Source organism: Diorhabda sublineata, chromosome Y (genome assembly GCF_026230105.1).
Source record: "Diorhabda sublineata isolate icDioSubl1.1 chromosome Y, icDioSubl1.1, whole genome shotgun sequence".
NCBI lineage: Eukaryota > Metazoa > Arthropoda > Insecta > Coleoptera > Chrysomelidae > Diorhabda > Diorhabda sublineata.
In genome coordinates, this window is record NC_079486.1 from 7,876,487 (window position 1) to 7,903,263 (window position 26,777).

Genomic DNA, 26,777 nt, shown 5'->3' on the forward strand with positions numbered 1-26,777 from the left:
CCATCATCAAGTACCTGTATTTAGAAGCGTTAAGAGGTGAGCAGATTAACGAGGTAAATTTTTCATTGAAGATGACATGATTTTATCAGACCGTCGAATTGGGCTAAAAACCCATTATTACTATGGATGAGAAGGGGAACATTTCTACGATCCAGGAATAAAGCAACAATGGATGGAATGGCGACACTCTGGTTTTCCCAGACCTAAGAAGTTTCGTTTCCAAAAATGTGCTGGAAAAGTTCTTACCCCAATTTTTTGGGATTGCCATGGAGTAATCATGATTGATTTTTTTATTAAGGGTAGAACAATAACTGGAGATTACTATTCGACATTACTGACCACTCAACTGAAAAAAAATTCAATAGGTCGTAAATTTTCTTCCAACGAGGAGGTAATAAAAGCTGTGTAGGTCTGGTTGCGTAAGAAAATATTTTGACATTGAAATTTTGTTTGGTTCTATAGTAGGCTAAAAATTTTTCAATATATCCTCGTATCACCACAGAACTGCATAACGCATAACTAAAGGAATTTCTTGGTTGTCTAGGGTTCTCTTCTGCTTAAAACGCCGGTTAGAAAGAAAATACTTTCATTACAGAATTTGTGCCTCGCCGTAGGATGGAGTAGAGCAATAATCTCAATCCTACATTCGCCAATCCTGATCAAAATCCGCCTCGGATTCGTTTCTTTAATAGCTGACCCATGGATTTATATCTTCAGCACATATTGTCGTTCGATTGGGTGCCTCGTGATCTCCGATTTTAACAACGTTATATCTATCATTTTCTTTAACCTTAACAATTTCGTGAGGATCTAAAAATTTTCTCTTCAATTTTGGATCAGACGTATATACTTCAAAGAGTGTGGTACTTATGATTTGCTGATAGGTTGAATTCGAGGCAGTCTGTACTTTGTCAACGTATTTGTACCACTTTCTTGGCTCTTCCAAACTGAGTTTTGTTAAGACTGGTATAAGGGTCCTATTTACCCTTTCCACTTCTCCATTACCTCGTGGGACACCACAAGTTGTTAACACATGTTTAATATTTTCTTCTCGACAATATGATTCGATTTCTTCAGTTGATTCTCGCCACATTGGACATTGATCTATGATTCTTTACAATCGCAACCAGATTTTATGAAATTAGGATAAAACAATTGGATTATCTATGGAAACTCTAGTTCGAAATACACTTTGATTAGATAATGTTCGCCAAAAGCTCCGGGATTAGAATGTTCGATGACTTTGTTCAATAACCGTCGACCAGATCCGGATATTTAAATTTTTGTTTGCCATTGAATAGTAGACATTTTCAGAAAATAGGAAAATTTTGAAATTAAGAGAAGTTACTTCACACACTGACGCTAAATATCTATAGGCTTCTTCAAGATTTTTGCCAACAAAAACTGTTTCGCAGATTGCAACTCAATTAAGCTTATTCCAATTATTAAATGGTGGTTTCATGTTGTGTCCAAAACGTATTATATAGAAGATGAAATTATAGATGCAACTGGGAGTTGTTTCGGCCAAGGGAATTTCACAGTATATCTAGCTTCAGAATTTGCGCCGAAGTAAATCGAATCGAAAAGAGTCTAGAGTTTGTCACAATAATAGCAGATGAAAATAAGTGGAATAATTGAGAAAGTCCAAACCAGAATTTCCAAGATTTAATCTCTTGCAGTATACAGCAACAGTCCATATCTCCGATTGAATTGAGCCAGGTAAATATAGTTCAAAGACACTGTGTAAAACAAGATGTATAGAAATGCTTGAAGCCGTGTTGACCTTAACGAAACAACTTCCTGCACTCCCGCTCTTCTAGAAGCTCTTGATAGTTCAACGGCGCTATTTCTTGTTTCAGTTTGGTGGTTGGTCGACAGAGGGCGCTAGTGCCTCTAGAATCGTGCTTAGTTTGGCATCTGCCCGGCAGACGACGCTAGTGTGGAAGGAAATTAAACACAAATAGAATTTTTATTTAGTTCAACTTGAGGTCGCTAAGTACTTTCAGTTCGACTATTCCTCGTTAGATGGCGTTAGTTTGTGTTTTAGTTTGGCGTTTTTCCAGTAGAGGGCGGTAGTGTCTATAGAATCGTGTTTGTTTTGGCGTCTGGCCGGCAGAGGCGCTAGTGTCTACAGAATCGTGTCTAGTTTGGCATCTGGCCAGCAGAAAGCGCTAGTGTGTATAGAAATTAAACACAAATAGAATTTTTATTTAGTTCAACTTGCGGCCGCTAAGTACTCTCAGTTCGACTATTCCTCGCTAGATGGTGCTAGTTCGTGTTTTAGTTTGGCGTTTGGCTGGCAGAGGGCGGCAATGTCTATAGAAACGTGTTTAGTTTGACGTCTGGCCGACAGGGGCGCTAGTGTGTATAGAAATTAAACACAAATAGAATTTTTATTTAGTTCAACTTGCGGCCGCTAAGTACTCTCAGTTCGACTATTCCTCGCTAGATGGTGCTAGTTCGTGTTTTAGTTTGGCGTTTGGCTGGCAGAGGGCGGCAATGTCTATAGAAACGTGTTTAGTTTGACGTCTGGCCGACGGGGGCGCTAGTGTGTATAGAAATTAAACACAAATAGAATTTTTATTTAGTTCATTTTGCGGCCGCTAAGTACTTTCAGTTCGACTATTCCTCGCTAGATGGCGCTAGTTCGTGTTTCAGTTTGGCGTTTGGACGGCAGAGGGGGCAGTGTCTATAGAAACGTGTTTAGTTTGACGTCTGGCCGGCAGAGGTCGTCTGTGTCTACAGAATCGTATTTAATTTGGCGTTTTGCTAGCGAGAGGAGCTAGTGTCTAGGGAGCCGTGTTTAGTTTGGCGTCTGGCCGACACGGGGCGCTACTGTTTATGGAATCGTGTTTAATTTGTCGTTTGATCGGCGGGAGGCACTTGTGTATGGAACCGTGTTTAGTTTGGCGTCCTGATGGCAGGGGGGGCTACTGTCTATAGAATCGTGTTTAATTTGGCGTTTAGCCGGCAGAGGGCAGTAGAGTCTATAGGATCGTATTTATTTTGGTGTCTGGCCGGGAGGGGGCGCAAGTGTCTATAGAATCGAGTTTAGTTTAGCGTCTGGCTGGCAGAGGGCGCTAGTGTGTATGGAAATTGACCACAAATAGAATTTTTATTTAGTTCAATTTGCAGCTGCTAGATACTTCCAGTTCGACTATTCCTCGCTAGATAGCGCTATTTCGTGTTTCAGTTTGGTGTTTGGCTGGCAGAGGGCGGTAGTGTCTATAGAATCGTGTTCAGTTTGGCGTTAGGCTAGAGGGAGGCGCTACTGTCTATGGAACCTTGTTTAGTTTGGCCTCTGTTTGGCGGGAGGCGCTATTGTGTATAGAAATTAAACAGAAACAGAATTTTTATTTACTTCAACTTGCGACCGCTAAGTACTTTCAGTTCGACTATTCCTTGCCAGATGGCGTAAGTTCGTAATTTAATTTGGCGTATGGCCGGCGGGAGCGCTAGTGTCTATAGCATTGTGTTTATTTTGGTATCTGGCCAGCAGGGGGCGCTGGTGTGTATAGGAATTGAACACAAATAGTATTTTTATTTAGCTCAACTTGCAGCCGCTAGGTACTTCCACTACTTAATATGGCGTTTGGCGACAGAGGGCGCTACTGTCTATGGAATCGTGTTTAATTTGACGTTTGGCTATCGGGAGGCGCTTGTGTCTATGGAACCGTTTTTAGTTTATCGTCTGGCTGGCGGGAGGCGTTAGTGTTTATAGAATCGTTTTTAATTTGGTGTTTGGCCAGCCGGAGGCACTACTGTCTATGGAATCTCGTTTAGTTTGTCGTTTGGCCAGCAGAGGATGCTAGTGTCTGTAGAATCGTGTTCAGTTTGACGTCTGGCCAGTAGGGGGCGCTAGTGTCTATAGAATCGTGTTTAATTTGGCGTTTGAGTAGCGTGAAGCGCTAGTGTCTAGGGAATCTTGTTTAGTTTGGCGTCTAACCAGCAGGGGTCGCTACTGTCTATGGAATCGTATTTGATGTGGCGTTTGGCCGGAAACGGGCACCTGTGTCTATGGAACCGTGTTTAGTTTGGCGTCTGGCCGGCGGGAGGCGCTAGTGTCCATAGAATCGAATTTAATTTTTCATCTGGCCGGCATGAGGCGCTAGTGTCTATGAAATCGTGTTCAGTTTGGCGTCTGGCCGGTAGGAGGCGCTAGTGTCTATAGAATCGTGTTTTAGTTTTGCGATTTGTTGAAATAGATTTATATGTCTATAGAATCGTGTTTAATTTGACGTTGGGGTAGCGGGAGGCGCTAGTGTCTATGAAACCGTGTATAGTTTGGCGTCTGGCCGGCGGGAGGCGCTAGTGTCTATAGAATCGTATTTAATTTGGCATTTGGCCGGCAGGGGGAGCTATTGTCTCTGGAATCGTGTTCAGTTCGGCATCTGGTCGGCAAAGGGCGCTGGTGTCTATGGAACTGTGTTTAGTTTGGCGTCTGCCGGCTGGGGGTGCTAGTGTGTATAGAAATTAAACACAAATAGAATTTTTATTCAGTTGAACTTGCGGCCGCTAAGTACTTTCAGTTCGACTATTCCTCGCTAGATGGCGATAGTTCGTGTTTTAATTTGTCGTTTGGCCGGCAGAGGTCGGTGGTGTCTATAGAATCGTGCTTAGTTTGGCGTCTGGCCGGCTGGGGGCGCTAGTGTGTATAGATATTGAACACAATTAGAATTTTTATTTAGTTCAACTTGCTGTCGCTAAGTATTTTCATTTCGACTGTTCTTCGCTAGATGGCGCTAGTTCGTGTTTTAGTTTGGCGTTTGTCCGGTAGAGGGCGGTAGTGTCTATAGAATCGTGTCTAGTTTGTTGTCTGGCCAGCAGGAAGCGCTAGTGTGTATAGAAATTAAACACAAATAGAATTTTTATTTAGTTCAACAAGCGGCCGCTAAGTTTTGTTAAGACGGGTATAAGATCCTATTTACCCTTTCCACTTCTCCATTACGTCGTGGGATTTCACAAGTTATTAACACATGTTTAATATTTTCTTCTCGATAATATAATTCGAATTCTTCAGAACGGAACGCGGATCCTCTGTCAGATATTATCCTTGACGGGCTTCCAAATATTTTACGCTAAGACAACATATCACTTCTTTCGTCGTGGTTGATTTTGTTGATTTTAGGATGAAGCATTCCTTCTTTCTTTCCTACGGGACGAGGTGATATATTTTACGCTATTTTTCAAGACAACATGTTACTTCTTTCGTCGTGGTTGATTTTGTTGGGTAAAGCCACATAAATTTGGAAAAGTCATCAACTACCACAAAAATGTAGTGATAATTTTTTTTGTTGACTTCATTGGTCCTAATTGGTCGACGTGATACCTCTCTAGCGAATCTTCTAGCTTTTGTATAGGATGAAGCAGTCATTCTTTCTTTCCTTTTTTTATTCTATAATTTACAAGGTATACAGTTATTTTTAATCGTTTCTATTTTGTCTTTTAGTCTTGGTATGTAAAATTCCTTGTTTACTACTTCTTCTGTTTTTTTCTTTCAAAAATTTTCTATCTCGTGGACTTTTATTATAATTTTTTGTTCTTTGTTGTTCATGTTCTTTGGAATGACAAGTAATTTTAATCCATTATCGTATTTATACAATATATCGTGCTCTAAATAAAAATCCTCATAATCTTCTGTAGTCAATATCCTTTTTATCGCCATTTGTGTACCTCGGTTCGGCCATCCTTTTTTCTCACTAGTACATTAGTAATTGGTTCTTCGCTTTTCAGTACAATTTTCACCTCAATATTAGTTGTCTTTGCTTTGAGTGGTTAGTAGTTTTCTATTAATTTCTTCACTTTCTCCCTATTGAACCTCGGAAAAGCATGTAGCGCCTAACGAGTTCTCCTCGGTTCACAGTCATTAGAAAAACAAATGTAAAACTTTAATAACTTTGAGTTTTACATACTCAATATTGTGACCAATTCTACCCACAGAACTTAACGTTGTCATGATTTATTCTACGCAAAATATATAAAATTTAAAAAAAATAGAATTAAATAACTCTTTGTCTTTCGTTTATTAAAACTTAATCCTGTACCTTTCTACTCAGAAAACAAATATGCTATATAAGAAAATATCTCGTTTTTACAGCAAAGGAAAAACCAATTTATCCTCAAAAATGTCAGTAACAATCAATACCATATAAATTTATTATTCACCTTAGCTACAGAAAATATTTTGTAATTCAGATAAAATAATTGAATTTCGATAATTATAGTTTGTACAAATGTATTGTGCCCTTTTTATTTTAAACAAGTATTGTTAAAATGTATCTAAAAAAATTTTCGCAGCCTTCCGCCACTGATCACTAGTTCGTGGACTTCGAAAAATACTTCTCACATCAGGCTTCCTCCAGGTTCCAGTAACCTCGAGTAGATCAGCTCGGAATATGAACAGTGTAGTCTTCTTTAAATTAGCATATTTCTCGTAACACTTTATTTTACAATGTTCTGCTATTGCGTATAGCTCCAAAGATCATTTTAACCACGGAAAGTCTATTAGAAGAGCAATCACAAAGTGAATGTAGTGGAAAAGTCAGTCCTTTATCAAGTGGATTTGAGGATAGCTTTGTGAATAAAGAGGTAAGATGAAAATACCAATTACCCAATAAAAAAGTTTCACGCGCGCACGTTATGAGGTTTTTCAGATGAGCTTTCCGACACTTTCGATCACTTCTTACGAGGGTTTTCCGGCCTGCAAAACTTCTTGCACTATTACACCGCTCTTATTTGAGGCTTAAACCGCACGTTACAAAAGGTTTCGCTCGCACACGTTATGAGGTTTTTCAGATGAGTTTTCCGACACTTTCGATCACTTTTTACGAGGGTTTTCCGGCCTGCAAACTTTCTTGTGCTATTACACCGCTCTTATTTGAGGTTTGAACCCCACGTTACTAAAGGTTTAACGCGCACCCGTTATGAGGTTTTTCAGCCAATTTTTTCGTTCGGAAAAACCGGCTGGCATTTTCATATCTGACCTGTGCTGACCTTAAGAAGTGGCGTTCGGTGATGTATTAAGTGGGAGCCACCAGTTTACAAGCTGAAATGGCGCGCACCTTATCGACCCTGTTTTTTGTAGCCAGCTCCCCATCTATAAACCGTTATGGTGCTTACGTACCTGTTTGAGCTATTCTAGATTCAGGATTAATGTCTTTATAACTGAGTCTTTTCACTCAAAACTAAATATTCCAAAGCAAACAATGAATTTCGCTGTTTCTGGTTTGAACAGTGCCGTCTCTAATGTGAAATATAAATGTTGTTTAAAATTTAAATCTCAACATAAAAATTTTATGACGGACTTGTCTTGTTTTATTTTGCCAGAAATAACTGGAAACTTGTCTACATTTTACATTGATAAGCAAAAGCTAATGATACCTAAATATATCAATTTGGCTGATAAAAACTTCCATAAGTCCGGACCAATCGAGATACTGATAGGTGCTGATATTTTTTGGAATGTTTTATGTCCAAACCAATTGAAGTTAAATACAAATGGTCCTGTTTTACAGGAAACTCAGCTTGGATGGTTGGTTTCAGGTAAAATACAAGGCTTTCAAATTTCTAATATTTTGTTTGTAATTTGGTTAACAATGAAGGTGATTTATATATCCAAGACCAGTTTTCAAAATTCTTTGAAATAGAAAGTGTTAAAACTGCCAGTCCTTGGTCCAAAGAGGAAATGGACTGTGAAACTCATTTTAAAGACACAACAACAAGAACTCAAGAAGGTCGTTTTGTTGTATCGATTCCATTGAAAGCAAGTCCAAAAATATTAGGTGAATCTTTAGGTCTAGCCAAAAGAAAATTCAAATCGCTTGAACAAAAATTCTCAAAAGAATACCAATTCTCAAGAATGTACAAGAATTTTATCCTCGAATATGAAAAGCTCAATCATATGCGGAGAGGTATCTGAAGTAAATCATGAGGATGCCTATTATTTACCGCACCATGGAATTCTACGTATGCATAGCGCAACAACGAAATTAAGGACAGTTTTTGACGCCTCGGCGTGATCTACAAGTGGAGTTTCTTTTAATGAACTTCAGCTAAAAGGACCGGTAATTCAAGATGATTTAGTGTCAATATTATTACGCTTTAGACAATATAAATATGTTGTTACCGCGGACATTGAAAAAATGTACCGTCAGGTCTTGGTGTCAAAAGATCAGCATAAAATGCAAAGAATTCTATGGCGAGATAACGAAAATAAAGCACTAAGTGTCTGTGAACGTTCCACGGTAATTTATGGTACTACATGTGCACCATTTTTAACTATTAGGTGTTTAGTAGAATTAGGTAAACTTTGTGAAAGAGAATTCCCTTCTGGCTAAACTTGTTAATAAGGTTACTACTTCTTTGAGGCTTGATTTCAATTCTGTAACATTATGGTCTGACTCCACAATAGTGTTGGGTTGGCTCTTATCTTAGTAGTTTGAATAATTCAAATATATGGTGGCAGGGTCCATATTGGCTTCAAGAGAGCCCTGACCTTTGGCCATAAGACAACAAGACGTCTATTCCCCTTCCAGAAATAAAAACTACTTTGGTAGCGGTGTCTGAATTTAAATTTCCATTCGAAAGGTTTTCTAATTTGAATCGATTGAGGAGGTGCATGGCTTTCATTTTAAGATTTATAAAAAATTGCTCAAGTAATAAAGAAAATCGATCGTTTGGTGTTTTTACAACAACAGAATTAAATAACTCTTTGAAGTTGCTTGTAAAACTATCCCAAATATCTTCGTTCAATAAGGAGTATAATGATTTAAAAGCTGGGAATGAAATTGACAAAAAAAGTAAACTTTTATCTTTAAACCCGTTTATGGACACGAGCGGTATACTTAGAGTTGGAGGTCGTTTGCAGAATTGAAATTTTCATTTAAATAAAAAACATCCAATGATTTTGTCGTCGAAACACCATTTCACGAAACTTCTTTTTGAACAAGAGCATAAAAACTTATTACATGCAGGACCATTACAATTTTTATATAATATACGAGAAACGTATTAGCCAGTTGCCGCTCGCAACCTAGCTAGATCTATTGTTCATAAATGTATACAATGTTATAGATTAAAACCAAAATCAGTGCAACCTATTATGGGAAATTCACCAAGTGATAGATTTTTATCTGGTTTCCCCTTTCAAATCATAGGTACAGATTATGCCGGACCTTTTCATGTACTTGATAAAAGGGGACGTGGCTCAAAAATCATGAAGGGTTATGTTTGTCTGTTCATATGCTTGGCTACAAAATCCATTCATCTTGAGTTTGTAAGTAGTCATTCAAATGAAGATTTCCTTTTGGCTCTGAAACGCTTCATCAGTCGACGTGGAAAACCATCTCAAATTTATTCAGACCACGGTACAAATTTTATTGGTGCAAATAGAAACTTGAAAGCATTCTATGATTTTCTCACTCAAAATGAATGTTTAATTAGTGATTCTATGAACAATCAAGGCATACGCTGAAACTTTAATCCAGTCCAAGCTCCACATTTTGGTGGATTATGGGAGGCTGGGGTTAAGGCAATGAAATATCACTTGAAACGTGTTTCTGGTAAATCTAACTTTACTGTTGAAGAGTTCACGACTTTGCTCTGTCAGATAGAGGCCATATTAAACTCCCGTCCTCTTTGTCCGCTATCTACTAACCCTTTAGATCCTTCTCATTTAACACCAGCTCACTTCATCATTGGTCGTCCACTAACTTCAATTCTGGAGCCAGTTATGATTTTAGAAAAGGAAAGCAGGTTATCCAGATACCAAAAAATCGAAAATGCTCAGCAACATTTCTGGACGAGATGGTATAAGGAATACATTTCCGAACTTCAGCAACGATCTAAATGGAAGACGAACCATGGAGAGTTGGCAGAAGGTATATTGGTACTTATAAAGGATGACAAACTTCCACCTCTTAACTGGAAATTGGGGCGCGTAACAAAATTATTCCGGGGTAGTGATAATATCTCGCGAGTTGCAGAAATTCTCACCAACAATGGAACTGTCATCAGAGATTTTTCCAAACTGTGCCCTTTGCCGTAAAAAAAAAATAAACGTGTGTGCTTAAGTTTAAGTAACTGTTATATACTCTGTTAAAAGCTGGTGCTTTTAATGCCGCGGGTATGTTACAACTTCTAAATTTTATATGGAAGCTAAACCTGGCAACGCTGCGACCACGAGGGCCCAGAAGAGAGACAGCAAGAACCCAGGGCATTCAAGATACACACCACAAGAGTAGCAGACGTAAAATTTATAAAAATTCGTTTAATGTATAATAATTCAATATCAATATATGAGATGCAAGGATAATATAAGTAATTAAAGTTGTGCGTTTACGAAATATAATAGTGTATCATTATTATTATAATAAAAGAAGAAAAGAACAAACACCGATATCTAAACACGTACTAAATATACAAAATTCAAAATATCTTACAACTTGCACTGAAATTTATAATATAATTTTCAAATTGAAAAATAAAACTGCTTTAGTGCAACTTACACATTTAATTAATTTTGTTCTAAAAATAGGACATTACCCGGTAAACTCAAAATTGCCAACATCGTTCCCATTATCAAAGCTAATAAACAACCATACTAAGTGGATAGTTACAGACCTATATCCTTGCTCAATAATATTGCAAAGGTGATAAAGTAATTCATAAAAGATTACAAAACTTTATTGACAAACAAAAAATTATACCACCCGAGCAATACGGATTCAGAAGTGGACACAGTACGACGGCCCAAATAATACGAGTTTTTAATTATATTAGAGAAAGCTTCCAGAACAAAAATAAGTCCATCATGGTCGCTATCGACATCCAAAAAGCATTTGACTCCGTATGGATCGAGGGTTTAATTTTTAAATTGATCAATTTAGAAGTTCCAAACTATTTAATAAAAATTTAGCATTCCTATTTAACGAATAGAGAATTTTACGTCATACGGGTCCATACCCCATAAAGGCTGGAGTTCCGCAAGGGTCCGTACTATCACCTTTGTTATATTCCCTTTTCACACACGATATACCCACTTCCCAACAAATCCTAACAGCTATGTATGCAGATGACACTTGTTTTGTAGTATCGGCAAAACATCCCGATCAAGCACTTAACATCATCCAAACACATTTAAACAACAAAATTTTACCATATTTTCAGAATAATAAACTATCTATAAATGCGTCAAAAACAGAGTACTTGTTACTCAGACGTATAGCCAGGAAAAGCAGCTCATTGCAATCGCAGCTTCACATAAACGGACAAACGATCCTGCCAAGCAGTACCCTAAAATATCTAGGGTATATTGTGCAAGGAAATACGAATGCTAACGCCCACATAGCCAAACAAATACTAAAAGCTAAGATTGCAATGGGCAGACTTTACCCTCTCATCTGTAAACACAGTAAAATCACCACACAAAACAAACTTTTATTATACAAACAAATCATTAGACCCATTTTAACATATGCAGCCCCAGTCTACTACACAGGTACCAAACAAAATTTCCGCACCCTGCAGGTGGTACAAAACAAATGCCTCCGTATGGCTATTAAATATTCATGCTACCCAAAACTTCATAGAACCTCCTGGTTACATGACATAGCCGATATACCCACTGTCAAGATATCCACGACAGTGGTTGTAGGCTTCTGCGTGGTTCACTAATCACGTAGTTTAGTTGGAGAAATCCAAATTTATATATACCGGAATCATAGTAAATAAAAACTTCAATATATTCATACGCATTAATCAATATCAGCCACGTTGCTTTCTCGAAAACTAAAACCCCGATCGATTTTTGAAACCCTGTTTTTCAGCTGCTTTTCAGGGATATTTCAGCCGAAAGATTCTGGGAGTCACAACTATATACCAGGGACAGAGTTATTGTAGCTACATCAAACTTGTGGATAATGCCCCGGTGCAAGGATCCACAACAGTACTTACAGACGTACACAACACATCTAGAGATCGCCAGAACAACGGCCAACTCATGTATTGTTATCTTTTAGATGTATTGTAGGTAGGGAAACATAAAAGAAAATAAAGACATTTTAAACATACAAACGTACCTTTTAATAACAGCTTAATTCTCCGTCCGACCAATCACTATACAGTTTACGTTATTGTAAACATGAAATCATATATCAATATACCAAAAATAGTAGAAATGTCACGTTCAAACGCTAAATCTGGCAATTCAATAAAGGATACATAACACCAGTTGCAATTTCACAGCTGAGTATTCCAGAAGAAAGGCAGAGTTTGGTAAAGAAATAAATGGATCGAATAAGGACATTACTTTCCACGAAAAAAAAATATATATATACATATTATGAAAAAGTAAAAATTCCTAAACAAATTATCCTTCAAATGGTTTCTATGTATTATTCGTTTATCAACTTCGCACTTGAATATGAATAGAAAATAGCTAAAATTTTTCTAATTTCACTTTAACTGGAAAGAAAAAATGGAAGAAACAGTTTTCATTGCAAAATCCTAAGAATGGGTGCTCGGAAATTTTGATCTAAATCTCGTTGTAGGCTAGGATTCGGGTTATAGTTTCGTGAAATCTGAAAGATTGGAACATTATTTATAGTTAAGGATGCTTCAAGATATAAAAAGCAATTAACCCTTCTCACCATAAATGTTGATTAACAAGGTTTCTTTGTCCTCCAAAAAGGGTTTCCTTGACACTATTCAACAACAATCATATATAAAGGAAAATAAGCTAACAAATCATTGTTTTCAAGCTTATATTGTACTAAGTCAACTTCATCAGATTAATGATGCCAGGTTATGTTACTAAGCGTTAGTATGTCACCTAATTGTTCCTTGAGGGCGCCAGAAAATTATAAAAACCTGCCATAGTTTCTTTAGTCCCCATATGCTGATTGATGAACATAGACCTCCCGGAAAAAACGCCACAAAAACCTTTGCTCTTTTAATATTTTGTCTTCTTCCATATATACATATAAAAGAACCATTTGTTATTGGTTTGCTGAATTTAAACGTGGTCGTACAGACACCGATCATGGTGAACGTCGTCCAATTGAGATGGTTACTCCAGAAAAAATCAAAAAAGTCCACAAATTGGTTATTCCTTATCTCCCATACAGTTCGGATTTAGCGTCCAGTGATTTTCACCTCTTCTTAAATTAAAAGAACACTTAGGTAGCAACCGCTTCAAACTAATCAAGGATTAAGTCTAAGTAGAGGTCACACGGTTTAAAAACGGATTGGTGGAAAACTTCTTCGACTTAAAAATACAAGAGCACCGTCTTCATGTGTGTGTTGAAAAAAAAATGGAGAATATGTTGAGAAAGAGACAAAAGTTTGAACTTTTCAAAGTAAATTCTTAACCAAAGCTGGTGATTGGGCAATTATTCGTAATAAAATTCTTTGTTGCCTGTTAATAAGAACAATAAAGAAATAATGAAAATTTTAATAGCCAGATCCTGTAGGGAATGGGAAAAGTCTATAATCGATTGGTACAGGAATCAAAAAGATTTGGCTTTAGGAAGAATGGCGAAAATAAATATATGGAAGTGCAACGGCAAAGAACGAATGAGTTCTTCGACTATCTAGAGGTTTGTTTTTAGTAGCTGCACTGACAGTTATATACTCATGAACGAAAGCGCTAAAAAATCAAGTAGCAAAATAATGGCGTTCTCAAATAACATTTTTAAAGCAAAAACCTCCAAAGAAACAAAGATTCCCGAGTGCTAAAAAAATAGAAGTATGTGTTAAGGTAACATTGGTTTTAAAGAGAGTGGAAATAACTGAAGAGAAAGAACAGAGGACTGAAACGGGTATTTATATATTTGAAATTGATTATATTGGAATGAAGGATTGTAAAAATAATCGAAAATTTGATAGATTGATACATTTTATTATCGATTGAAAATATATAAAGCTTGATAATAATGAAGAAAAAAATCCTCGGATCATTCTTCTGGGGTTAACTGATATGATACAGATATGCTGGCGGATTGTCCTTTTAAGTCGGTGGCATCATTGTTGATAATAATTCCAGCAATATGATGATAATCTAATTCAAAAATGTTATTCACATTTGCTGAATCCACATTAGATCCACAGGATGCTCTACGACCATCTGTAAACAAAAATTCAAACATATCTAATCCATTACATCCCCATACTGTCAATTTTTTCAAATAAGCTCCTTTGAAATCTATCGGAATTGTTTCGGAAGATGCCTCTCCTAAATTCATCGAATCACCATTTTCGTAGTGGATAACCATCCCTTGAATTTTCGGAATAATCCTAGATGATCTGAAAATAGCTACAGCGATTCCTATCATTTTATTTCTTCTACCGTTGATTAATTTCGGTTGCAATGGACAACATACTTCAATAGGCATCATCCCTCTAGCTAAAAGCGGCGTAAGCCGAGAAAAATGTGTGGTTCTTTTAAAATTGATCGCCAATAATCAATATATTCAAAACCGTTAAGCGCGCAATACTGACGCACCACTCCCATAGAATTGAACACTGTATCAGGAAAACAGGTCTCATATTCTAAATAGTATTGGTCAACAAATACTTTATTAATGTATTGAACTGCTCTATCTTCATCTTCTATAAGAGTGTTCATCTACATCTTTAACATGTTAATATCGTCATTAGTTAATTCCAATTTCGCTTGATTAACTATTCCAAATTGATAAAATAGTATCTTCATGTTAACTACGGCCGAATACATAGGTAAGAGAAAGTAATTGATATTTGCATAATCAGAATCTTCTTTTTTAAACGTGATTTTCTTCTCAAATCGAATTAAAGTTTATGCGATTGTAAAATAATGTTCTCCCGTGTTGGGTAAATTGAGCTCAAGCTCTTGATGCAACGTCTGAATCTGAGTTTTCAGCGACCTTAAAAATAAGGTTAGTGTGATTAAAAAGTTTTAATTTACAAGTATTACTCTCAACCTAACATAAAAAGAGAGGTCTCATATTTATCAAATCGAAATTATTGTCAATTCTTTAGAAATAATCGTTACGACTATTATTTTAAATATTTTAACGAATCGAAAATTAAAAACAAATTTAACTTTATCAATTGTTTGTATTTCATGTATGATATCCGAGCGCTTTTAAATAAAACTAAATTGATCTTATTACACCACGTGTATTTATTCAACATGTTCATAAAACTGCCAGGTTATGCTCCTCATCTTTTACTATACACTAGCCTCAACCTCCCATGCCTGTTGCGCCAATTAATTGTAACATGAATTGCTAATTGTCTCGGCTGGAGTAACACTTTATTATTAATTTTTTTATATCTATCTAAAGTAAAGAGTGCGATCACGTGAAAGATTCTTCAAAAAAACTTATTTTTAAAATAAGAAAGTTATTTAAACAATATCACACGTATGTTGAAAAGTATATACACATGGGTGCTGAAAAGTTGAAAAATTCTACAAAATATTTGTTATTTTGTGATAATAGATACGACAAAAACGAAAAGAATGGTTATGAAATATTTTATAACTAAGAACAGAAAAAGAACCATTAGAACAATGAATTTTTTGTAACTATATTAGATACCTAAGAAGAACTAAATAATTATTGAGGATTTTGTTTCAATTTTTTTGAGACGTTATAAAAGTTAAATGTAAAGTAGTTATTATAACAATTACTGAATTGCAGAGGATTTTGTAATGTTGCAGCATTCCTGGTATCGCTAACATATATGTTCATTGCCTCTTGTTGCTGTAAACAAACTTACATTGTTTTTGGGTTGTGCAGTGTCAGTATGTTGTTGAGCATTTTGTTAAACACTATGTTCAATGTTTCTATTTGCAGCTTCTTTGTTTAATGTGCTACTGTTACTAATAGCATTCATTATTATTAGCACTCCTCAATCTATTAGTTGCAGGATTATCTATGGATGTATTTAATTTTTAAACTTTTAACTTGTTAGTAAAATCAAAAAAATGTTTTCCTTCATTATGGAGAATATATATTCATTCAACTACTTTATACATTACACGGTAATAGTAATAACACTTAATTTTAACGCTTAATTACCTTGCAGAGACTAGTATGTATTTGAACACAAATTACAACAAACTTTCCATTTTCATTGTAAACACTAGTATAACCTTAAAAAATCATATTGTCTTTTTCTTCAGTCTTCTTAAATTTTGCATTTTGCTTTTCGGCACCCAGCCAGATTCATATTGTATCGCGTATTCCCTCTATCGTTCGAGACCACTTATAACATAAGAAAAAGAAGCATTTGAATATATGTATGTATTATTTTTTAGTATATGTGTGAAATAAGCTACTTTCTCAGGAAAAAATGAGTATGCAATCTATCATTTTCATATGTGGTCATAGGAAAATATATTTTACTATATTGTAAATACACTATCATCATTTTTTTTATAACTTCGGAGAAAGCATGCTCGTTGACTAGCAATATTTGTTAGTACTATTAATTAAGTATTATTACTCCATGAAACTAAAATTAAAAACATGACAAGACTCAAAACTGAATTTGAATGAATAACCTAATAAAATTATGAATTATTCTATACTTGATATTATATATTCCATACTTGACTATCGAGCCATAATCCTCTGGTATTGGAACATTCTTATTTACTGAGTTTGAGGCTGTTTAACCATTTAATGTATATATTTAAATTATGTTGAGTGCGCTACTGAACTTGGCACATGCGCCTACCTAGAGTAACCGGGCTTGCGCCGAAAAAGACAAACATAATATCATCAAGGAGCCACGAGGCCAACAGCGCTTTTTGCTCAGGCTCACAAAGCATTTTGTACAATAAAGTGAAAATCGAAACAAATCGTTTTATTGTGTGCTTCTCACATTGTATACAGTCCACTTTAAAACATTTTCAATCAAGATATCCAACCATTTTGGTCCTTCGAGCCGGATTTAGTGTAAAAGCAGCGGCAACAGTTCACGCTGATTCAACAATTCAAGACAGTACTTACAACAATCAGACAATCACAGGCTGAAAAGTGTAGTGCAAATCATTTATTCTTCCAAACCGTAAGTTTGTTCCATTTTATCATCTGCATGCATAGGGATTTCAAATCGTTAAAATCGATATTATTTCATTCTGAATCTCTATAAGTATTTTACTGCAAACTAGTTCATTTCATTTAGCCGGTTCTCACAAAACATCACAATGTTAGCAGGAGAAAATGAAGTAAATGTGTCAAAAGTAGATCAATCGAAATCGGACAAATCCGATATTTTGCTAGAGTTAAAAGAGCAACGTGATGTAGTTATCGAAAAGCTGAGTAGGTTTATAAATTTCATTAAACGAGCCAACGAATCCGATTTATTAGAATTAGAATCACGTCTAGACCACGTATCGAGTATTTTCAACCATTTCGAACAAGTTCAGTCACGAATAGAATCGCTAGAAAAGTGTACAACTAATTCAGAATATCGTGAAACATTCGAAAACAGCTTCTTCAAAGCACAAGCCAGCGCTAAAAATAAAATTGTAGAGTTTCACAGCAACATACAAGCCAGAATAACAGCTAGTCATAATGTAGCTAGTCAAAATAATTTGTTCAACAATAGTGTTACTGTAAATTCAAAAATTACACTGCCACCAATTGACTTACCTATCTTTGATGGCGATAAAAAAAATGGGTATTTTTCATTCAAAGATTTCAGGCATTAGTTGACCAGAATCAGCGGTTATCTCAAGTAAAAAAGTTGTATTATTTACAGGGCCGACTTAGGGGTGAGGAAGAAAAATTAATTCAGCAACTTGAGTTGACAGATGAGAATTATTTAGTAGCTTTACGTATATTGCGAGAACGATTTGAAAACAAAAAAATTATTATAGACAAACATGTAGAAGAATTATTTAACATGCCAGTAATTACTAAGGAATCACCTCCGTTTTTAAGAAATTTAATTGACACATTCAAACAACTAATTACTTCACTAAAAGCTCTAGGTGAACCAACTGATTCGTGGGATCGCCTATTAATTCAACTATTAAAAATTAAACTAGACGCACGCACTAGGGAACGTTGGCATGAACATTTACATTTACAAAATAAAAGAGAACCTCCACCATTGTCAGAATTTCTCGACTTTTTAGTAAATCGTTGTGAATATTTAGAAAGCAAAGAAAAAACTGATAATCAGCAAACCATGTTAAAATCTAACTATTATAATCACACGCACAAAAATGCAAATAACAGTATACAAAATATAAAAAATTCCTTAAGTTACCAAGTTCAACGCGACAAAACGAGGTAATTAAACTAAAATTATGCTTTAATTGTCTCAGAGGTGATCATAGGTCAGATTCTTGCACTCGTGGAACCTGCAAGGTTTGTCAAAAGAAACATAACACACTAATTCATCGAGACAATATTCAACATCATGATACACAAAACCAACTAGCTAAACATGACAACATTCAAACACAAAATCACAGCAATCCTTCATTAGCCACAAACACACATTTGGCAATTGAAAATAAACAAAACACAGCCGCACCTCGAGAAACTATCCAACTCTCATCAATCACACATCATCTAAATAATAAAAAACAAAATGTTCTTCTTAGTACAGCGGCTGTATTCCTCAAAGACAAATCAGGCAATTTAACCAAAGCACGTGCATTGTTAGACTCGGGTTCTCAATCAAATCTAATAACCTCTGACCTTGCGCGAAAATTAAATATCGGTACCAAAATAAACTTACCAGTGATCGGTGTTAATCAGGTTACTACTAATATCACAGAGCAATTAAATATTGATATAATTTCAAGAGAAAACAATTCTTTTCAACAAAATGCTACATTTTTAGTTATAAACCAAATAGCGGGTAATATTCCAAACTTCAAAATCGATTGTCAACATTTAAATATACCGAAACACATTACTCTTGCGGATCCTGAATTCGATAAATCCGCCAAACTGGATATTCTCTTAGGCGCAGATGTCTTTTGGGATATTTTAGCGGATGGGCAATTTAAGCTCGGCGACGGTAAACCGATACTTCAGAAAACATTATTTGGATGGGTCATATCGGGACCCATATATCAAAATTGTTCAATTCAAAATAACAGTAGTATTACCATATCATGTAATTTAATCACAACTACGCTTGAAAACGCAATTGAGAAATTTTGGAAAATCGAGGAATACCAAGACGATAACAAAACCAAACGGACGATCGAAGAAAAACAATGCGAAGAACATTTCCTAAAAACAATTCAGCGGACCGAAACTGGCAGATTTCGTGCAACGTTGCCAGTTCGCGAAGGTGTAGGCGATTTGGGGAATTCGAAGATGAATGCGATTAAAAGGTTTCACAAATTAGAAAGTAAACTGATCAATGACACAGTCATACGTCAACAATATTCGGAGTTCATGAGGGAATATGACAAACTCGGGCACATGACCAAGGTGCCGACGTGGGCAACGGAAGTGGATGGAAAGGGAGTTTTTTACCTACCACATCATGGTGTCGTGAAGGATAGGCAACCACTAAACTACGAGTGGTGGTGCATCCGCCAAAACAGGAAACGGTATTTCATTGAATGATACGCTCATGGTGGGTCCTTTAATACAGGAAGATCTTTTTGCTATCATCATTCGTTTTTCACAACACAATGTAGCAATGGTAGCGGACATAGAGAAGATGTACCGGCAGGTGGAAATTGTAGAAGAGCAGTGTGATTTACAGCGAATTATGTGGCGTTCTGATCCAAACCTGCCTCTAGAAGTCTACACATTAAACACCGTAACATACGGCACAGCTCCAGCTTCATTCATTGCTATACGATGCTTGCACCAACTCGCTTTAGAAAACAGTAAAAAGTACCCAGTAGCATCACAAGTAATAACTCGCGATTTTTATGTTGATGACATCACTGGTACAGACACCATTGAAAATGCACAAATTTTGAGGCAAAACATCACCAACATTTTAGAAAGTGGATCCTTTCCTCTTCGGAAGTGGAATACTAACAAACCGAACATTTTCAACGATATTAACAACATTTCAGATCTACCAGATCATTATCTATCAACCGATGACCAATCAAAAGCTTTAGGGCTTGTCTGGAACTCTCAATCAGACACGCTACATATCAGCACAGATTCAATACAAATTGAAAATAACAATTTCACAAAACGCGGAATACTCTCCGTAATTGCTCAGTTATTCGATTCATTGGGCTTGGTCGGTCCAGTAATTGTTAAAGCCAAAGTTATCATGCAAAAACTTTGGCAGCACAAAGTAGATTGAGATCAAATTGCTCCTTCACCAATAATTTCAGAGTTTATTCATTTACAAAAGGAATTACCTATTTTGGCTACAATTAAAATTCCTAGACAAATAACAGTTCCCAAAGCCAATGTTATTGAAATTCACACTTTCAGCGATGCATCTACTATCGCGTATGGTGCGTGTTCATACCTACGAACTGTAGATAACTCCGGACAATGCTCTGTACGTTTAATTTGTGCTAAATCAAGAGTATCACCTTTAAAGGTTGTCACGTTGCCACGCTTGGAGCTAAACGCAGCTTTATTAGCAACGAATCTGACAGCTAAGCTCATGGAGGCTTTTACTTGTCGTATATCTAACATTTTTTATTATACCGATTCGACCATCGTTTTATCGTGGTTAAATACGGAACCCGCACTTTTAAAAACATTTGTAGCAAACCGCGTAGCGGACATGCAAAGAAAATCCAAAATCGAAAATTGGCAACATGTAAAATCCGAACAAAACGCGGCTGACATCATCTCGAGGGGATCACTACCCAGTCAGCTGCTGGAATGCGACATGTGGTGGAACGGGCCATTCTTTCTAAGCAATACTAATCAACCGGTCACGAATAATAATTTTTTACCACTCAATGAATTACCAGAGGTAAAAAATTCCGCGTTAACACACAATGTAATTATAGCTGATAGTACGATATTCGAGAGATATTCTAATTTCGACAAATTAAACAGAGTCATAGCGTGGATTTTACGATTTAAAGGTAACACATTACGTGCAAAACATGATAGAATATACGGTACAAAACTCACAGTGCACGAATTAAAACTGACAAAACAAAGTATTATAAGGGCAACGCAATCAGTGTATTTTGCGGAAGAAATAAAATGTTTAATTAAAAATAAACTGCTAAACGTTCATTCAAAATTGTTAACTTTAAACCCATTTATGGCGGTTAGGGGGGAGAATTGTCAATTCAAACTTTTCATTTGATAAAAAATTCCCTTACGTCCTACCTCATAATGGTCACGTCACGCGCCTCCTAATCGAAAGAGAGCATACATTATTATTACACGCTGGTGCTCAAGCAACTTTGGCCTCTTTCAGAAACAACTTTTGGCCATTGCGGGGTAAACAAATTGTCAAAAAGATTTTGCATCAATGTATAACTTGCTTTCGAGTAAAGCCTCGCTCTTACAATGAAAAAATGGGAAACGCTTCGCACAAGCTAGACCGTTTTTAAGCAGTGGCGTCGATTACGCGGGGCCATTTTCGGTCAAGGAAGTTAAGCACAGAAATAGAAAATGTATAAAGGCATATTTGTGTATTTTTATTTGCATGACTACCGAGGCTGTGCATTTAGAGGTATCAACTGATTTAACTGTAAACTCGTTTCTAAACGCCCTCAAAAGATTTGTTTCACGGTGCGGTCTATGCAGTGATATATATTCTGACAATGGGGGATGTTTCGTTGGAGCAAACAATGATTTGCGATTGTTCCTAAAAACATTAGAACAAGACAATTCATTTTCTACATATTGTGACACACAAGTAATTCGGTGGCATTTTAACCCTACGAACAGCCCGCATATGGTTGGTTTGTGGGAATCGGCTGTGAAATCGGCCAAATATCATCTAAAAAGAGTGGTAGGTCAAAACTGCTCGTCTTTGGAAGATTTCACCACCCTATGCATTCAGATGGAGGCCACTCTTAATTCTAGACCTCTCATCCCATTAACCGATGATCCCAACGACCTTTGTCCTTTAACTCCCAGTCACTTTTTAATTGGCGACGTGTTGAAGGCCATACCTCAATCAAACGTTCAGCAAATACCAGTTAACAGGCTATCAACGTATCATACACTGGAGCAAATGTAAATCTCCGTACGAAGAATGGAATCATGAAGAGGGCGGTGTCAGAAATTTGCGTCCTACCCATAGACGTTTAAAAAATGTTTCTTAGTGATTGACATTTATTTTGACATTTTATTTTTAAGTTATTTGAAAACACATATAAATTTCATAATTTTACTTATTATTTTTCGTTTGAAAGTCGAGCCTTTGGAGGCCGGTATGTTTAACCATTTAATGTATATATTTAAATTATGTTGAGTGCGCTACTGAACTTGGCACATGCGCCTACCTAGAGTAACCGGGCTTGCGCCGAAGAAGACAGACATAAAATCATCAAGGAGCCACGAGGCCGAGAGCGCATTTTGTACAATAAAGTGAAAATCGAAACAAATCGTTTTATTGTGTGCTTCTCACATTGTATACAGTCCACTTTAAAACATTTTCAATCAAGATATCCAACCAGAGGCCTCCCAATCTCCGGAATAATTTACAAACATTAAACATAAGGAAGTTTTTTTTCTAAAATTTTATTTTTGTCAAAAACTATTGTACCTTCTTACTCCTGCTACACCATTTGGTTTTAGGTTAGAAAGAGATTCTTCATGCTCTAAATATTCGCTCTCCAAGCTGCTGTTGCTTGACTGCAATAAGTTTCTAAAAACATTGAGGTTAAAAATCTCTAAATATATAGATTCATAAACAAACCGTTTTTTAACTTCATAGTCTGGCACATATTCTGATCCAGAGCTTGAAAAGTCTTCAAAAAACCCTTCTTCTGAAGTACGTGACATATTATATCGCGTAAAACAGGCACCAACAGGCACAGACTTTGAACTTAACACATAAACGATTACTTGGTTGTCGCTTGGAACCCTATTATTCTTAATAATTACGTTGACTGTCGCTTGGAACTATATTGTAAATTAAATATTGGCGCCATCTTTGAGAATGGGCTCAAAGTTTGTATAGCAGACGATGCAGGTTTCTATGGATCTTATTTTCTTACAAAAACTAATTAATTTTTCTTATGGGAACAAAGTTCTAAGTTGATTTATCCTTATTTTGATATAAATGATGAAGGTGATCTATAGATCACTATAAATAAGAAAATTGTCAGTTTCAATATCATATTTTGATAAAAAATTAAAGAAAAGTCGAAACGTCAAAATTTATCTTTCTTTTAAAAACTATCAAAAACAAAAACTTGGGCATGTATATATTTAATTTAATATTTAACTTAACACACCCTCGAAACGAAAGCAATATTTCATCGATGGTACATCGATCACTAACTTTATAAACAAGTCGACTGTTTTTCAGGAATTTATGAAATATTTCAGAAATAGCTGAGGCTATGAGAAACTGTTTTCTTGCTTTTCAACTAGTGCCAAATAAAGATTTTGTATCTTCTTTATTCGATTTGTAAATTGATGTAAACAGCAAAACTCCAAGAAATGTACGCAGTTCATTTTCCGTTTTAATAATTTCTAATTTTTGCCACTCCAATTATGTTCCTTGTTTGCTGATAATGTAGATTAGTAAATTTTCTAATATCTTCCATCATGTTTGAATCGAATGACAGACACCAAACATCGATCTCTGATGGAGAATTTCTCAACTTTCTCGATGCATATTGAGTAAACCCTGGTAGCTTACATTCCACAACATTATAAAATGGTGGCCTTCCCACCCTTCTAGGTTCTTTTTAAGTCCATTTCTTTCCACTCTTGGGATGCTTGGAATGACATGCTGGAGGAACCACTTGAGCTCGAGTGGAATCAGATTCGTTACAGTCACTCGCGCCTTCTAACTAACTAAGATTTGGTGAGAAATCTGAATCATCTTCAGACTCCAAAAAAGAATGGCTTAGATGTTCATGAGAAAGACCTGGATCAGTTTGAGTACTCGTACCTGGACGTGGGGAATCTCGTAGTATGACCTCAGCAGGTTCACTTGTTAACTGGACTGAAGAATTCTCTTCTCCACTGTCACAAGGGTCTTGATCCTCTTCATTCTCACTTTCCTGTGAGAGCAGTCTCTGTATATCGGAGGAAAAGTTTGGGTTCGTAGTCCAAAATATTTGCTTGTCCATCTGCACAGACAAAAGTTAATAAATTTGATAAATTTTGACCTTTCTACAGAGGAGATATATTAACCCTATATTATATTATTTGATGTTTCAAATTTAGTTAAACGGTAGAATGTGCCTTTCACTAGCATACAAGATTGAATTTACATGACAGCGAGATGTGAACAGATGACACAGTCTCACCAACACACTTATAAAATTTCCCACATAGGTCTCACAAACCCACGTGTGGCGTTACGAAACAATTTCATAATCGAACCTAATTGAAAGATAAATGCCAAGTTATATAGATAGTTGCTTAGTTACTAGGTACTTTTTAAATAATTCATTATCTTCTAAACGTTACCCTAATAATAAAAAAAATTTATAACATATCTTTCAAATTTGTTCTATATAATTCATGATTCAGTAAAGTTAGTCGAAAATTGAAGCTGTTTGTCTGCTATAACGTGGTGTTAATAAACCAAGAGTTGATATTTGATATTGACAGCTGTTCAATTTTTGTTCATTCCAATCACTAGTTTTAACCAAGAACTAATACTTCTTTAGATAGTGATTTTAGGAATATTATATTAAAAATGAGTCTAACCGAAATTTGTGGTTTATCGGATAACATTACCTTTGAAAATTCCTTGTATAAAAATGATTTGCACCAATTTTTTACCAATTTCAACTGTAACATGAGTTTGCAAGTACCACCGTTAAGTGATGTAAGAGCCATTTGAATAATATTTAGATTATATCCAGCATTATTTAATTTTAGCCTGCAAATAGTTTTACGATACTCACGGAAAATGAAACGGGACGTGAATTGAAAATGAATTTTGATCATGGTACAACTACCTTGGGATTCAAGTATGAAGGAGGAGTAGTTCTTGCAGTAGACTCCAGAGCTACAGGAGGACAATTTATTGGCTCCCAAACTATGAAGAAGTTTGTTGAGATAAATGATTTTTTATTAGGTAATTGTAGTACTCAAAAATCATAAATCACATTATTTTTGTATTTTTCTAGGAACATTAGCTGGGGGTGCAGCAGACTGTGTATATTGGGATAGGGTTCTTGCAAAACAATGCAGAATATATGAACTTAGGAATAGAGAACGTATATCTGTAGCTGCTGTTTCCAAATTATTGGCAAATATGGTCTACAATTATAAGGGAATGGGATTGTCTATGGGAATGATGTTAGCTGGTTGGGATACAAAGGTATGAAAATGATCTTTCTTACAAAGGTACATTTATGGAAATGAGTTTTTCAGGGCCCTCAACTCTATTATGTAGATTCAGAAGGCCTTCGAACAGCAGGAAAAGTATTTAGCATTTGCTCTGGTTCAATTTATGCTTTCGGTGTATTGGATTCAGTTTATAAGTGGGATTTGACAGATGAAGAAGCTCATGCTTTAGCTCGAAGATCAATTTATCATGCTACTCATAGAGATGCATACTCTGGTGGTATAGTAAGGGTTTACCATATGAGAGAAACAGGTTGGGTTCATATTGATAATAATGACTGCAGTGACTTACATTACAAGTATATCAAAGAAAGGGATGAATAAATTTTATAAGTGCTTGATCTAATTTTATGTAATTTGTATTTGAAAAATGTTTCAAATAAAATACACTAAGGTTATTTAAGTCAGTTTTCTTATTAATGCATTGATCCTTTTGGGCAATATATGTTGTTTCTAAAATTAAACCTCTTATAGAATTTGTTATAGCTATGTATAAATGACACTAAGATGATTTACATGTCTATATTGATGAACTCATCATTTGGGGCAATATATGTAGTTTCAAGAAATAGACTTTTTTGTAATTTTTTTCAGTTGTCAAAACCTTGGTAGATTAATAATGCATATTGAGTTCTTCATGATAGACATGAGTGGCTAATGAACATCTATAAAAATAAACGCCATTAACAACCAACTAACCTCACCTACCCCATAAATTTCAACTTAATGTTATCCATAAATTAACCAATCATTATTGAACATCGCTCACTACAACATCTAGGCAATTAAAAACTACTCTTAATTAATTATTGTAAGTAAAAAAATTATTATTAAACATTTATATATATTTCTTGTATTTGACCATAATTTCAGTCCCAGACGATTCACAAGTTCGGAAAATATGTTTAATCTCCACGGGAAATAACTTTAATACATTTTCCGAGCTTTCGAATACTTATGTATTCATCGTCTGGGGAATAATTAGATTAAGATTATCGGTGGTTCTGAATTGTAATAATTATTGTAAATGATATTTAAAAATTTTACAAGAATTAAAAATCAAAACCACTGAAAATCCACTTTGGTGTTTCATTACCACGTTCCCAATAAGCAACCGCTCATAATATAGCTGGCTAAAACTTCGTTAAAATTCATTAAAATGGTTCTTACTAGATCACTATAAATATCAATATCTCAAAATAGAATGAGTGGCAGCTAATAAGACACTAACGGGCAAAGGGCACTTCAAGATACTTTAGGAACTCAGAGATGATTTAGCTCCATCCTTCTTATGTTGTTTTGCATTGCGTTGGTGTGTTAAACCCA

The 26,777-nt window shown here is 35.7% G+C and overlaps 3 protein-coding genes across 3 annotated transcripts; all 3 read left to right on the top strand.

The window, feature by feature from the left end:
* The first annotated feature begins 17,194 nt into the window (after positions 1 to 17,194).
* On the top strand, positions 17,195 to 19,586 carry LOC130451944 (uncharacterized). Its single transcript, XM_056791300.1, has 3 exons — positions 17,195 to 17,605; positions 17,752 to 18,287; positions 18,335 to 19,586. Exons 1-3 carry the CDS (start codon positions 17,195 to 17,197, stop codon positions 19,584 to 19,586), a joined length of 2,199 nt encoding a protein of 732 aa, XP_056647278.1.
* Positions 19,587 to 19,662: 76 nt separating this feature from the next.
* On the top strand, positions 19,663 to 21,267 carry LOC130451945 (uncharacterized). The gene is made up of 2 exons (XM_056791301.1): positions 19,663 to 20,283; positions 20,344 to 21,267. Exons 1-2 carry the CDS (start codon positions 19,663 to 19,665, stop codon positions 21,265 to 21,267), a joined length of 1,545 nt encoding a protein of 514 aa, XP_056647279.1.
* Positions 21,268 to 24,795: 3,528 nt separating this feature from the next.
* LOC130451958 (proteasome subunit beta type-5-like) lies at positions 24,796 to 25,775 on the top strand. Its single transcript, XM_056791315.1, has 4 exons — positions 24,796 to 24,927; positions 24,981 to 25,179; positions 25,232 to 25,425; positions 25,479 to 25,775. Exons 1-4 carry the CDS (start codon positions 24,796 to 24,798, stop codon positions 25,773 to 25,775), a joined length of 822 nt encoding a protein of 273 aa, XP_056647293.1.
* The last annotated feature ends 1,002 nt before the right edge of the window (positions 25,776 to 26,777 follow it).